Source organism: Orbicella faveolata, unplaced genomic scaffold (assembly GCF_042242905.1).
Source record: "Orbicella faveolata isolate gen_17 unplaced genomic scaffold, um_ofav_v1 contig_35, whole genome shotgun sequence".
Classification (NCBI taxonomy): domain Eukaryota; kingdom Metazoa; phylum Cnidaria; class Anthozoa; order Scleractinia; family Merulinidae; genus Orbicella; species Orbicella faveolata.
In genome coordinates this window covers 12,051,628-12,067,176 of record NW_028301564.1, presented here as the reverse complement: position 1 = coordinate 12,067,176, position 15,549 = coordinate 12,051,628, and the positions used below count along the sequence as shown (strand labels likewise).

General features: G+C 39.2%; 1 protein-coding gene and 1 pseudogene across 1 annotated transcript in view; both read right to left on the bottom strand.

The window, feature by feature from the left end:
• LOC110057601 (uncharacterized) overlaps positions 1–5,402 on the bottom strand; it is a 31,820-nt gene extending 26,418 nt beyond the window's left edge. Inside the window, exons 1-2 of the mRNA XM_020764194.2 lie at positions 4,822–5,402; positions 4,470–4,636 (exon numbers count right to left, since the gene is read on the bottom strand). Of these exons, the coding sequence (XP_020619853.2) occupies positions 4,470–4,542 (73 nt within the window). The 5' untranslated portion in view covers positions 4,543–4,636; positions 4,822–5,402. The remainder of the gene's footprint in view (positions 1–4,469; positions 4,637–4,821) is intronic.
• A 4,698-nt stretch (positions 5,403–10,100) lies between these two features.
• Positions 10,101–10,908, bottom strand: LOC149103308 (uncharacterized; annotated as a pseudogene).
• Between the last annotated feature and the right edge of the window lie 4,641 nt (positions 10,909–15,549).

The window sequence follows — 15,549 nt, the reverse complement described above, 5'->3', positions numbered from 1 at the left end:
GGCTCACTTCCAGAGACATTGTAAGCCCTTTTACAGTGGTTAAATCAAAGGTCAGAAAATATCAAGCGGCATGGGTGCACATGTGTGGTGTAAGCTGTCAAAAGAGGTTGGGACCTGAGAAAGGTGGATTACCAATATTTTTAAAACAAAGGAATTTTAAATGCCTTAGAATAGAAAAGGGTGGGAACTGGGCTATAACAGTGCAGGAAGCAGGAGGTAACTTAATCACTTGACAGTTTCAATTTTTCTCCCTTGTTCCCAGCTCTATTTAATTTATTAATTCCATTTTTCCCTAAATTCCCTTTAATGGTAGAGATATCAATTGTTCGCTCAAATTATCCTCCAAAATAACCCTTGTTTCCTTGAAATAAAAGGCCATGTTGAGTGACCCTTGTTCTCCAATTTATTAGCCCCTGGAAGGCACTCTAAGGCAGCTCTCAGATCCCCTTCTACAGAATTCTTGAAACAAAAGGTACAAAGCCACATTCTTTTGAGATAAAAAAAATTCTATACTGGCAACTCCCTACAAATCCATCCATTATGCTTGGAGAGCTTGAATTAAGGAGCTGCAGATTGCAAGAACAATGTGTAGTGTAGTCTAAACGAGACTAAACGATGCTAACACAACGGTTTTAATGAAGCTCATAAAAGCCCGCCATTACTAGCCGTAATACAACAACAACTACATCCGGGATACATCTCATTCTACTGCGCAAGCCCGAAGGACCTATGACATCATAACATCATTACACAATGCAATCATGGGGGCACATTGTCTCTAGAGAACAAGCTTGTCTAAAAATGTAAAGACATGTGACTGAAATTACACTAGCACTGTGTCTTAAGAGTGTTGTTTGCATGTTACTGTATGAAGTGATAAAAATGTATTAACCTGTACTGGTGATGGACAAAACACTGCCCTCCAGTCCATGGACTACTCCAACGGGCTACTCATGACAAATAGACTACCCAAAAATGGACTACCCCCTGAAAGTACTGTTCCAAATAAGTACCATTTAATGTCCAGCTGCTTGTATACTTATATTGCACGTTAAACTTCTGCTCACACAGCCTCAAGCCACTGGTTTGAATTAACAAGCAACTGCTTCAAAAACAAAATGGTGCATTAAAACAATGAACTCAACCAAATTTAATCATTTGATTATGATCAACGACTGTTATCAATCAGCTGTACCAATTATCAGTATCAGGCTCAAACTTTACATTCTGTAAACTTGTGAGTGAGGAACCCAGTTTAATATTGATTTAGGAATAGCACAGTCAAAGCGATTGTCAATCTTATTCCACGTGATTCAGTAAACCACTTAACACATGCAGCTAAAAGATGACATTGAGAGAGGAGATGACAAGAGTATGGCTGTATAGTCAACCTTCCAGGAACAGTTCATTAAGATCATTTTTGACATAAATAGCAAGGCAGTGAACATTCAGGTCCTTAACCATTTATTAATAGCCCTAAATTTTTCCACAATAATTTACAACAGACTGAATCTGAGTGTTTACAATGGCACGCAACGCATGCAGAAGCAAAAATAATGACTTTTAAAAATTGTTCCTAACAGATTGGAACATACATGTAAACAGACAAACTGATTCTTAAACTAAACTGTAGAACTTTTGTGTTAGAAATTTTAGTGGTTTACATTTAGGGTAGTCCATTGGTAGTCATTCAAGTAGGTCATGTACCACATCCATCGTGTTGATCCATGCGCTAGGGGTGAGCAAAATGTACCAACCCAAAAGAAAGATTAATAGCTACAGCTGTAAATTTTCCAAGGCATAATAAAGGAATGATGATGTCACACAATGCGTCATCACTTAAAAAACCACTTAATGTCACTGGTGCTAAATGTAATTTAAGTGGTTATAGCTATTTGCAGGGGCAGGTCCAAGGGGCATTCAAAATTAAAAGGAGGGGGCAATTTTGGCCCTTACAATAATCTGCAACTGTAAAGTAGGGTGGGGGCTCCATTAAAGAACTGGATCTAGTTTAAGTAGCTTGCAGAGCAATAAATAGGCATAATTTCATCATAGACACCAGAATAATAAGTTATAAGTCAGGCTATCTTGAGCCTGGAACATTACAATTGTAAAAAATACACCTAACTAAGTCATAGTAATACTGAACAAGTGGAATCTACTTGTCTATTTTGTGTTCAGTTATTCTAGAACAAAAAAAGACAGTTAAGTATAGCAGCCTACAATTTAAAATAGTACTCATTTGGAATATTACTTTTAGGGGTAGTACATTTTAGGGAAGTCCATTTTGGTAGCCCATTGGGGTAGTCCATGGACTGGGGGTCAGCGTTTTGTCCATCACCACCTGTACCAGGCTTTCATTTTCTTATATTAAGTATACAAAGCAGTGCAAGAGAATCAGTGTCCGTAGAACAAGGATTTCATATTATCAGAGGGTAGGAGAAATTACATAAGCTTTTTGTTGGGTCAGATAAATCTGTCCATAATAAGCGGGTGCCCCAAAAAGGTGGGCATTGGCATCCCTTAAAAATGGGTTCCACCATACAATAACAGTGTACTTCCCCTTAGCCTGCATAAGTCAAATGGGTGCGTGTTGCTCAGAACAAAAGTCATATTATTTTAACCTAACTTGAGGTCGCCTCTGTTTAGAGCGACCATTGAACCAGGCCACTTTGAAGAAAACCAGCCAATCAGAGTGTAAACTGAGAACAATGGATTCAGGTATTTCTTTTAAGAAGGCAAGTATTAGGGTCTGTTTGACCTCAATACATTGAATTAGTATAACCGATACCCTGTATTTAATAAACACAGATTCAGTCCTAGAAGGCAAATTAAACTAATAATTATATAGATTTAGGCCAGCCTAAAAGCGTAATTCCTGGGCCGGGTTGTTCAGAGCCCGATTAAGCTAACCCAGGAAAAGATAGAATTTTAATTTGAGTTTTCTAACTTTGTGGTGAGGTTTTCTGTATATTGTTTGGCTTTCTGTTTTAAGTTTTAATAATCGCCATATACACAAAACAAAGCAGCAAAACACATTTGTATAGAAGAAAAAGTTATAATTCGGTTAACTTTTAATCCTGGTTTTGAGTTAACTGGCTCCTGAACAATCCTGCCCTGTTTTCAACAAGTTAACCTGGTGTGAGCCCGCGATCCAATCGAAAACCAACACTTGGTCAGCGGTCAACTTCAAAAAAATGCGTGACCTTGATGAGCTGTAAACTTGAGCCCGCGATATGGTCACATGATACTGGTCAGCAGATACCTTGTTTTGACAGGTGTCAATTGATGATAACATGGATGCCCAATATCAAAGAAGTACAAGGTAAACCAAGGCTACAGGTCTCTGCCAGCCTATTATTTAGAGTTTGGCGGCCATGTTGTGCGACTCTGTCGTTGTCGTCGTTGCCGTTGCCGTCGCCGTCGCCGTCGCCGTCGCCGTCGCCGTCGCCGTCGCCGTCGCCGTCCCCATCGCTGTCGTGTGTACGGGCCCACGAGCAATACCGCTAGCCGTGATAACCATGAGAAAATCAACTCGTGGGTTTCCTTTTCGTTCCTATATAAGTATGGGGCTCTGCTTGGCAGCCCTTCGGACCGCTGGAGCTCTGCTATCATCATTATACATTTAACTTGGAAATTTAGCTCAAAAACTCATTTTGCAACATCTATTTAAACTGCAACGATATGTACAAAATTTAGGATCGAAAGTAGCCAAGTAACAAATGGTTCTTGAGAGGTCTATGTGCATAACACTTGACTCAGCTGTTCACTCTCCTGTTGGGTTTCCAATTTTGCTATAGAGCTATTGTTTGTATTCTTCATCATGTTATTGGTTTATTTGAGAAATCGCCATGATTTGTTCTCAAGAAAATATGTTCTAATTGGTTTAAACTCTTTACCAAGTGGCCCTGAGTTTAAGTAGTTGCACTTTAAAATTTCACACCTTAGTTCCTTCAAGTTATTATAATCCAAACAAAATGTATTGCAAGACAACAACATCATGTAATACAACACTATTAATTTAACAGAACAACAGAAAATTTATGGCAACTTTAGCTAACTAGTGAGAGTTAATTGTGGCAGGTTGTGTTACAGATTCTATCTTCTGATTTAAGTTTACATAATATTATGGCAGAATATCTTGATACTCACAGGACAATTTGAAAATCTCAATAAAATGTAAATGAATAAATAATTGTAGATACAAGATATAAAATAAATTAAATCAAATAACTAAATAATCGATATAGCTCAAATATCAGATAGTTAAATAAATAAATACATACATGTGAGATTCATTTGTTTTTCTTGTTGGACATGATATGCAAATTTTACTTGACTCCCCCAGAGTTCCCATTCCCTTAGCTTATTTAATACTCCACTCTCCCCACTTGGATCTTCGGACTAAAATTCAAAACAAACGAACAAACAGAAAGTACGATTACTTTCCTAATGGTAATGATTCCTACCTGTTCTAGGCGCAGCTTGCTGTGAGAAGCGGAAGGGAGAAATTTCATCGATGTCTGCAGCTCCCTGTGCCATGTAGTTGGCCGGAAGTGCCAATGAAGCACTGAAAGTTATTTCTTAACTGTCTTCTCTTTGCAGCTTAAAATAATTCACATTAAGTTCCTTTTTTCTGCGGTCGCAAAAGACATAACAGAAAAATTCAGTGAGAGATGTACTGCCCTCTCTCAAGTAATAGTTAGGGCACTGTACGGTCGATGCCTGTAAGCCAGACGCATATCACCTAGTCGAGGTGATATGCTTCTGTGTAAGCTTATGAAGTAGTAGATTTGGTTAGAGTAACGACAGTAAGCTTACCTCCTAAATTCGCAGTTTTTGGCTCAAGACGAATCCCTACCAAACTGGAAGACTGGAGAAACTTAAAAACACCATAAACTACTAAGCAGCACTGGCTGAATCCAGCTGCTAGAACTCCAGGCAATAACTCACAACAATCGATTTGAAATACCCACTTAAGTCCTCAACGACGCTCGCAGTACAGAACCAACAACACTTCGATGGCGTTGTTTGTTTTCCAATCGTTTTGTAATCCACCAAATTCTTATTTTAACTTCAACTCTTTTTTTAGAACGTGTGATTAATTCCTCCGGCAGACGCTATTTCGACGCCCAGAGAGATCTGTGGGAGCTCCGTATGCGGAAGATCAAGTTTCGGCTCATCACGCAATATGTAGCATACTTCCCGTTACTGCGGTTTTGGTGCTGTGTATGGTGGCCGAGAACTGCTATTAAAAATATTCAAATTTGTAGGAATTATTTTTGTTATTTTTTTTTAAATTTTGATTTATTTCTTATTTTTCTTTTTAAAATAAAAGCAAGTGAAAGTAAAATGTAAAATAGAAATAAAATGAAACCAAAGATAAATGAAATCAAATCAAAATTAAATTAACTACCCAGCCGAGCGCTGCCACTAGTTTTTTTTTTTTTTTGGGTCCAAAAAAAAAAAAATTGTTCATGGCCGAACGCTGCCACATGGCCGAGGGCTACCAAACAAACCCAGAATGCTTTGCATGATCCCATGACCTCTGGGTTCAAATTCCATTCGAGCCTGAATTTTTTTCAGGCTTTAATTTCACAGCTGTTTAAGTTGTGTATATAACTGCGATGATCATGTCTCCATATCTTCCTTCGCAGTTAAAATATATGATCTTTCATATATTCATTTGCTTAAAACAGATAAATTACTGTGAAGTAGCACAAGCAGTACATTCATTATCTATTTCTGTTGTGTTCATGTGGTAAGTAAGATTCTCTAATAACTTTGTTATCACCCACAACCCTTTTTCATTAAACTTTTATTCGCCCTTTCCAGTGCCAAGATGGTAATTAAGGCAAATTATCCGCAGCACTGTAATTGACATCCATCCAGAGCTAATTATGTCCTCAGATCTCACTTCTCCAATGGGGAGAAGAATCCAGGAGAGGCCAGACAGAAAAAACGCAATAAATTCAAATCTCTTCCTCTGTAAATTAGTTCTTCACCTTCACTCTTTTTGAAGAATATATTTTATAAAACATCAAGGCAGAAATTTGCAAAATTTTAAGAATATTTTAAGAATAAACCTCTAGCTGAGGATGAGATTTTGAAAAGAATATTATTTTGTGTTGCAATTTGTAAATACAATTTTAAAAAAGCAACGATAACAGCACTAGCTGTATATTCGATGCCAATAACATTTCTGCCAGAAGTTATAGGCATTGTATCAATAAGTCTTAAATGCCTGCAAGCTGGCTCTAAAATTACTTTAACACCATCCAGACACCAAATATCCTTGACAACAGAAGTGTCATATATATTTATTTATTTATTTATTTATTTATTTATTTATTTAACTTCATCCAACTAAAATACTTAACTTATATACATCAAAATTCATTTGGCAGGGAGATCACTACAACGTAGCCAATTACAGTGGATCCCTCGGTACATATGCTTTAATCTAAGAATATTCACAAGAATATTTTCAACCTAAAAACGGTAGAAAAGTAAAATATTCAGCCTCTGCATGAAAAACAATATCATTATTAGGAAAAGAGTGTATTTGAAATAGCAGTTGAAATAAGCCTAAACCTAATACAGAAAGAAAGCCTATACTTAAGGAACACGTGTCCGGACACAAGAAAATAGAAACAAAATAGAAATATTTCGAATTTTTTTCGAAATCTGACCTTTTAGAAATAAAACAAAATCTATGCATAGCTTAATGAGGATTAAAATCTAAATATCAAATCCATGAAAAACATCCCGATAAAGTAATTTGCCTGGGAGCCTTTGCATTTTTTCAGAACCAGTCACATGACCAAGGGTGTGGCTTGATGACGTCATCACTGTTGTTACTGGTCATGAAGAAGTTAAGGTAATTCCCCTGAAATAGAACTGCACATAGGTTTTGGTTCAAACTTTGTCCATCGAATATTTATCACACGAGAACTTTAATTATAAAATAAAAAAGGGGGTGCCTATGCTCGTTAAGGAGCAGTGGGGAAAATGTCCCATTTTAGCGTTATTTAATGCTTTTTACAAGAATGCATTCCAAGTTATTGTAAACTCTTTGTGAGCCCAGACTCATGAAAACATGCCTCAAACTACAGTCAATACTTGTGTCAAACTCAAATAAACTTTTTAAGTTTGATTTTGACAGACAGCTGAATCCTTGTTAAAATATTGGAACCAAATTGCTTGCCACGGCTATCAAACTGCAAAATAGAAAAGACTATAGTGCAGCTGCTATTTTCCTTATTTATTCAATTTTCAACAATAGAAATCAGATCAGTCTTTTCTCATACAAAGCTGGTGATTAGTTGATTAAAATGACTGAAAAAAAATTTGGGATGCCCGAGCTCGTTAATGAGCTATAGCCATTTTTCAGCTGACAGAACTCAATATCAAGGCAAATCCGCCATGTTTTCAATGTGCGCATGCACGAACGCGTGCTAATGACGCCATAAATTATGTGCAGTAAGGATGCGCAATGCAATACTGGGGTTAAGGTGGCTTACTACAGTGTTTCTGAGACTCAATAGCACGCGCTACCATTGCCTGCCAAGCGTCAGTCAGTAATCGCGCGTTCAAAAAAGACGCAAGAACCCCAAGAAGAAATGAAATCACTTCAGCACTTGAAAGGCATTAAATTACTTTGGTATACATAGCAATAGTTTCAAACTCTGTTCAAACACGTGTTTAAGTCTAGGGCCAAAAAAATATGACAAAAAGAGCTCTATAAATAGCTGGTGAAAGCTCTAATTTACTCTTACTTTCTCGCGTGTGATACATGGCGTCACATGAGCGCGCGCTTAAATAAATAATCACGCGTAACACCATGCGTGTTTTTCTGATTTTTGTGACGTCAGTGTGACCAAATGAATGCTATTTTCTCGTATTCCCTTCGGTGAATTTTTTGTTTTCATTTGGCTCAGTTCTAACCACATACTGTTCCTATAAAATACCCTGTTTTTTGTTAAAATCGGTCAGAGCTAAACTAGTATATTTAGAATAATAACAAATTACAGAATATTGGAAAAACCGTCTGAACAACCTTGACTTTTTACCAATTCAAAATGTCAGGTAATATAATTTCCATTATGTGGCGAAGTATGAGAAAATTTCACTGAAGGAAAGTATAAATATTAAAGAGTTTAGGCCAAATTGAGGAATATATCTGCCTGTCATTAGATGAGCTGTTGCCATGGTAATGGCCTAAATCCAAGAATTGACAACCAAAAGATAAGCCTTATTTTCACAGTACCCATACTGGTATATCGCTACAGGGAAAACTTTAAGATAAATTAACTAAAAGTTTCCTTTTCTAACTCGCGCTCTATAGGGAGGGTGTTCGCAATTACTCTAGGGAGCCACCTTAAAACACATCAAATAACTCTAAACTGAAAATGATGGGATTACATGAGAATAAATTTTCCTTAGCAACGGCTTTAAAAGATCAGTTAATGGGCCCTTAAAGTCTAACGGAAAAGATTCACTTTTCGAGTCGTTAACGGTAGTCTGATTCAACATCGCTTGAACTGAACTGCAATACAATCTCCTGTATCCCTTTCTTATTTGCATAAACACTCGTTACGTCCGCCATATTTCTTTAGGATGTATTTAAACCAATCAGCCTGTTCGTATGAATGAGCCAATCATCAAGGGTGTTAGCTCAGCATTGCCAAGGGTTCCTGCCAGCCATTTTGTAAAGTGGAGAAGGCCCTGGGGACGAGGTTGCCTCGGAAATATATTCGATCGATTTGCATGTTATTGACGCTGAAGGGCGTGAAATTTCACGGGAGAAGAGAATAAGTGAATAAGGCTAATATCTATGGAAAAAGTTGATACATTTTTTGCGTACATGCAGCGGTGGATCCAGAGCTTGGACTAAGGAGGGCGGGGACGGTTTTATTTTGGTCGCCTTGGCAGCTTTTCTTCCCTCTGTGATTTCTTCTCTTTTTTACCCAAAATAAGGAGGGGGGGGGGGTGGCCCTCCCTAGATCCGCCACTGACATGTGCGGAAGTGAATTCGGCGTTTACCATGTGGAAACGTTCTTGCCTTGTGGTTGACAAGTTAAATTTTGCTTCAAGTCAGTAAAATTGTGTTATTTGAGACAGGAAACTTAGCTGACGAGAGTGCTTTAAAAATGTTCTTGAAAATATTGTCGGTGATTAAAAATAGAAAATGGTGAGAAAATGTTCTATTAAACCCACGAGGGATAGGCCTGGTCTGCAGGGCCGAATTTGAAATAAACCGGACCCTGGCATTTAGTCAGGGAAATACAGTATGTCTTTTTATTATTAATATTATTTACAAATGTTTTAAAAAGCTGTGAATACTAATAATACTTAATATTCCCAAAGTATACAAATTGTGATTTCTAATACCATTAACAAGCTAGTCCAGTCCCTGACCTCTCCTTTCTTCCCGCCCCATATAGGGGCTGAACCCAGGCGAGTAATGTCCAGGATTGAACGCAGTTACGAAAACTGCGAAATTTGCGATAATTGTCAAGACCATCGACAAAATCTTCGAAATTTATTCAAAGGGTAGCAAGGAAGGTCCTTCCAAAGTTACGAAAACTGCGAAAATTACGAAATTTACGAAAACTGCGATATTTACGAGATTTCGCTAGCCCATCAACGAAAGTTACGATAATTATTCAAAGGACCACATTATTGTCCTGATGAAAATTACGTAAACTGCGATATTTATGACATTTGCAAAAGCATCGACAAAATGTAATGTTTGAAATTTTTTCAAGTGATTATTGAAAGCCCAGTTTATAATTTTTGTCATTTTCAGTTTGTCTTTGAGGGGTCATCAGCATGCAACTTTATATTATTTGGAGAGGCCTATATAGTGAATGCAAGTTAAACCAAGATATTAAAATGAAGTACATTGCACTCTCAACTCACAACAAAGTTAAATTTCCGTTCAAATTATTTGCTTTATTTCTAGTGGGATATGCAAGATCAATTAATAGTGTAAATTAAGTAGCTCATTTCGCAAGTAATTGTATTTTCTGTAAGAAACTGTATTCAATATTGTATTGCCAGCATAAGTAACCCGTATTGTAAGTAACGTAAGTATTGTTCTGCAAGCAGAGTAGCGTAATGATACCTGCATTGTAAGTAATGTTTGTAGAATTGTGTTTTGTAAATTAAAATATTAAAAATTAAAACAAATTAAAACAAAAATAGTAAGGATAATAAAGAGTTTTGTTAATTCGCGTCGTGACTTGGAAACGGCAAGATTTGTTGCTTTGTCGTCGGTATTGAACCGGACGTGGTAAATAACCCGAGAATAACAGAAAATAATCATAGCACTCGGTAAAACAAGACCAAATGCCAAGAAAACAAATATGTAAATCGCGTTAAAAATTTCGAATCAAGCAGGAACCCCTGTTGTTACGTTCGCCAGCTGTAAGTTGCTTGTTCCATCATCGGAGCATTTTCACAACAATGCTGAGAACCCTAAGAATTAACAACGTACCCTCCAGCGCTCAAAATGCCCACCAAAATCCATATAGCGAGAGTGACTTTCTACATCAGAGATTTGCTCGCTCATTTCAAATGCACAAAGCGTGTAAGAGTAGCAAAAGCTCCACTGCCAGTGAAACGAGAAAATAAGTTGAAGCGAAAACGTTCGCGACGAATTGAAAAGAAGAATGTGAAACACTGTTCCAAATAAAAATTATGACGAAGAAAGTGCAAATGCAGACTCCGAAATCTGACCAAGCGAGGTTGGATAAAAGGCATGTGTTCACATTCTGCAGTTTTTTTTTTTTTTGGGGGGGGGGGGGGGGGAATTACGACAAAGACGAGAAAATTTCCAAAAAGAGTGAAAAGGAGAAGTGGAATGGAAATTCCAGTTATGACGAAAGGTAACGCATCTGTTAAGTATTGAAATTACGTTGTTTCCTAGAGGAATTTATGTTAGGTGTCAGGCGTTCGCGAGGAAAAGGACTGGACATCCTGGTAAATGTCATATGACGTAAAGTGCCACTGAAACGAAATTTTTGTATGTGAGATTTTTGCTTAGTAATAAAGTTTCAACCTTACTTGGAAACACTGCAAACTTTTTTTTCGCATACGGTGAGCGAAAACTGCTTTTTGAGCCGTTCAAAGTTGGCTGGTTAGGCCCAAAATTGGCGGCCATTTTGGCGCGGCCAAAGCAGCCTAGTGACGTCACTGGTTGTATTACTCTCATGCCGCGCTGAAAATTTAGAGTGATTATGGGAGAAGAGATTACTGTTCGAAGCCCCTCAAAAAACATCTTAAAGATATCTCACAGCTGTAAAGCAGATAATAACAGTAGCCTTAGACATGAAGAGGTGGAGAGTCGATCCTGGGGCTTTCCAGTCTATTTAATTGGATATTTGCAGGATATTTTATGTAAGCAAGCAAACGAGTGGGAGTTCTTAGATCGCAAAATGATCGGGACTCTTGGTGAAATGGCCAGCACGCAATTAAACAATATCTACACTCGTAAAGTGAAAAAGACATGAAAACAAGAGAAAGCGGCTTTTGAAAATATCATCCGGACTGCTGCTGCACGAATCGCAGCAACAACGCTTCGAGTTTTCGAGTCGCTTCGCTTCGAGGAAACCGGACACTTTGTGAGTTTCACAGCGGACGAGATTGTGCCACAGTGACCTTTAGTCCAGTTGTATCTGCTACATCCTACAAGTTATCGCAACAGTAACAATTTAAGAAACCCTCTTCTTTTATATGAGGCAGCGAATTTAAACTATAAAGGTAAACTAAGCTGCCATGACCCTACAGGTATGTTTTCCGGAAACGAGAGAAAGCGTGACAATGTCGGCGGCGAAAAGTCATATATGCAAATTAGTTCAAATTCTGTTTAATAAACCTTCGAAAGGAGTGTAAACTAGTGACGTTTTGAACTTGGATACTATTAAATGAAGATCATAGACGTAAGTATGTGCTAAAGAACTCAAAGTAATCCATCGGCCGTGAAATATTGCAATTGGGAGATACGTGTAAAAGAGAAGCGAAATTCCCGCTTTGTTTACACTGATACGTAGCGGCGATAAAGCAAACCCTGCTGCGGATCACAATTTTCAAAGAAACACTTTGTCTACCACAAGAATTCTCACTTATTAGTATCATAAAAAGATGCCCTCTGTGTGCAAAGAAGTACTCGGCTCAAAGCTTGTGGACCGTCAATAACTTCGTGATTGTGCGGGATGGCTGATGCGCTTACGGCTTTTAATTATGCAGTAAAGTTGCCGAGGATATATTCGAACCTTGTTAATAGACCTTAGATAAAGGTGAGAATCAAAATTTCAGAACCAGGCTGAAAACAGACGACGAAATATAGTGTTTAGGCTTCAGGACGTGATATAAAAGTTGCCACACTCGTCTTCGAAATCTCCAATCGAGTACTCAAGATGTTCGAAAAGTATACTGAGCTGTTCTAATCTGCAGCATTTATTTTGGTGAATCTACATTGTCTGGCGCCTTCCAACGTTTATGATGTGTATTTCCTGTCAAGGCTCGACAGAAATTACAAGGTAGAAAACTAGTAGGTATCGACAATATGAAGAATAAACTTGAATAAATCAAGTGAAAACAAGAGAGAATCTATAGCGCTTCTTGCGTGAATACAACCAGTGACGTCACAAGGTCCTTAAACTCGGTTCCAGAGCCCGGACACAGTTTTGCTCCAAAAAGTCGATTTCAACAGCTGAAAAAAGCACTTTCCGTTAGGATTTGACAGAAATAAAGTTCACCATTACTTTAAGCACGTTTGAAACTATAGATTGGGATAATAAAAGAGAGTACGAAAATTTCGTTTCAGTGGCACTGTAAGCAAAAACCTTGTGCGAGAGAATCGAGCGATAAAAAGTTGTGAAGAGGTAATCTTATGTTCAGTTGGCAAAGACTACACGTGGAAAACCTAAAACCGTGTGGATATTTTATGTAACATTTCTGGGGGCCTGTCGGGGAGAATTTTTCGACGGAACTATGTAGATTTGCCTGTATTGATGCTTGTTTGATCACTTCGTGCGAGGACTTTATGTGGACCGCCGCCATCGCATGTTCAAGCGCATGGCGGATTGCACTGGAAGACTTTTGCCGAGAAGAATTCGACGGATTGTGGTGTGGGAGGGCGTTTGTCACGGGCAGCTGGTGAAAAAGGTAGTGGAACGTGGTAGTGAGGCTGTTGAAAGGTAGGAACGCTGTTTTATTTAATGGATTTTGTGGGTTTCTGATCGTGTTGTTTACAAGTAAGCTTAGGCTATAAACAAAATGGCGGAGGAAAAACTGACTCTTCTGGATCGTAAGATTTTGTCGCGGGACTTGAGTGCGTTATGTGAATTTGCTCCTCATGCGAAAGTTGAAAAGTCGGCAATAGAGGGCAAGGGAAAATTGAGTGTTATTCGGGCCATCAGACACAAAATTGAGGATTCGTTTGAGAATTTAACTGGCGATGACCAAATGGAGTATGTTGACGAATTAATTGTTCATTTGGGCCCTCCGCAACTCGAGGGAATGGAACATGAGTATGGCCAGGAGGAATTAGAAACCAAAGGTGAACTAAAGCAGCTCCAAAAGGAACTGGGTGATTTAGAATCCAAACAGAAGTTAGTCGAAGAGAAACTGGCCGAGATAAAGAAAGAGAAACCTACTGATCCAGTAAAGGGCGAGGGTACAATTAACTTTCCTGTGAAGGGGGTTGAGCAAAGCATATTCCGCAGGGATTTTAAAATCCTAGGAGTGGTGGGTGAACCTGGGCAGAAAGACAAGCTGGGTTATCAGGCGCTGATCTCCCAAATAGAAGCCGGGCTTGCGAAGGGATATTCAGAAGTTGTTAGTGCTGTAGTCCGTGCGGTACAGCCAGGTTTACAACTGAGAAGTTATTTAGAGAATATGACTGAGCTCACCCTGCCAAGGCTACGTAAAATTCTTCGCTTCCATTTCCACGAAAAGAATGCAACAGAACTTTACCAGCTGTTATCAAACATTGCCCAGCAACCCAATGAAGATCCTCAGTCATTTTTGATGAGAGCACTCACCATAAGGCAAAAAGTGATTAGTGCCTCAAAAAAATCTGGTAGTGGGATCAAATATGATGCCTCTTCAGTGCAGAGTCTGTTTCTTCATGCCTTGGAAACAGGTTTGGCTGATGAAACCATTCGTGCAAAAGTAAGACCGCTCACCCTGGACCCTGAGGTTGCAGATGAAGATCTCATAGAAGCCATGAGCCTAGCCATATCTGCAGAGACAGAGAGAAGTAATAAGTTTAGTCTTGCAAGCAAGGGAAAATCTGCTAAGATGTACACAGTAGAGAGTTCAGTTGATACAAGTACAAAGAAAGAGGAGCCGAAGGAGCAGCAGAACGATCAGCGCATTCTAGCAACCCTGAAAGCCGTGCAAGCAGATCTGGCTTCAGTGCGGTCGGAAGTTGAGACACTCCGTGAAACAGCAATTAGCCAGAAAGCAGACTCCATAAGGCCTGCTCGTCCTGGAAATGGAGTGACAATGGGAACAAAGTCACCTGGTTGCCAAGAGTGTAGGGGAAAGAGGGAAGGCGACCACTGCCCACATTGCTATCTCTGTGGTGACCCAGACCACATTGCACGCTATTGCCAAACCAAGTATAGAAGTCATCCGGGAAACGCACCCAGGCTAACCCCGCGGGACAGGGAGTGGCCTCGCCAGAGGAAAAGAAGTCCCACCGGCACCAGTGTAGTGGTTGCCTGAAATTTGATTGCCACACACAGTTATTACAGTGTTCATCGTGCCAGTCTGTGCGGTACTGTTCCGTGGGTTGCCAGAAGGCTCATCGACCAAAACACAAGGTGTTGTGCAAGGCAATCAAGGAACTCTCTGAGAGAGGAGCTCGTAAAGGAAAGGGGTTAGGAGATACCCAAGATGAGAATGTGTATGCTAGCCATATCACCCCGAGGGAAACAAAAGCGTATAGCCAAGCTGGTGAGAAGGAAATGCTCGGTGCAGTGGTACCTAGATGACAGGCCTTTAGAAGTTTTATGGGACACCGGAACCCAGGTCTCTATTGTGTCCGAAGGTTTTCTGAAGAGCCAGCTATCGTCTGTCCAAATACAAGATGTTGAACGGTTACGTGGTTCCAATGGTTCTATTAGTTTGCAAGCAGCAAGTGGAACTGATATCCCATATTGTGGGTGGGCAGAGATTGGTGTGAGGTTATCAAATGAGAATGAGGCAGAGATAATAGTTCCATTCTTAGTGACGACGGAGGACATTGAACAGCCCATCATTGGTTTTAATGTCATAGGGCTAATGGTCAAGAACACTGAAGGCGAGGTGGATGGGGACAAATTACTAGGAAGGATGATGAAAAGCTTCCACTAAAGTAGAGATAGTGACATACAAGCCTCGATAAGCATCATACGTGCTACTAATTCTGATGAGCTTTGCCTGGTTAAATCCACTAAGAAGGCACATATTGTCCCTGCTGGACAGGCTGTTCGTTTACCTTGTCGTGCCAACAATGGACCAATTCACCGCAAGACACCGGTAATTTTTGAACCA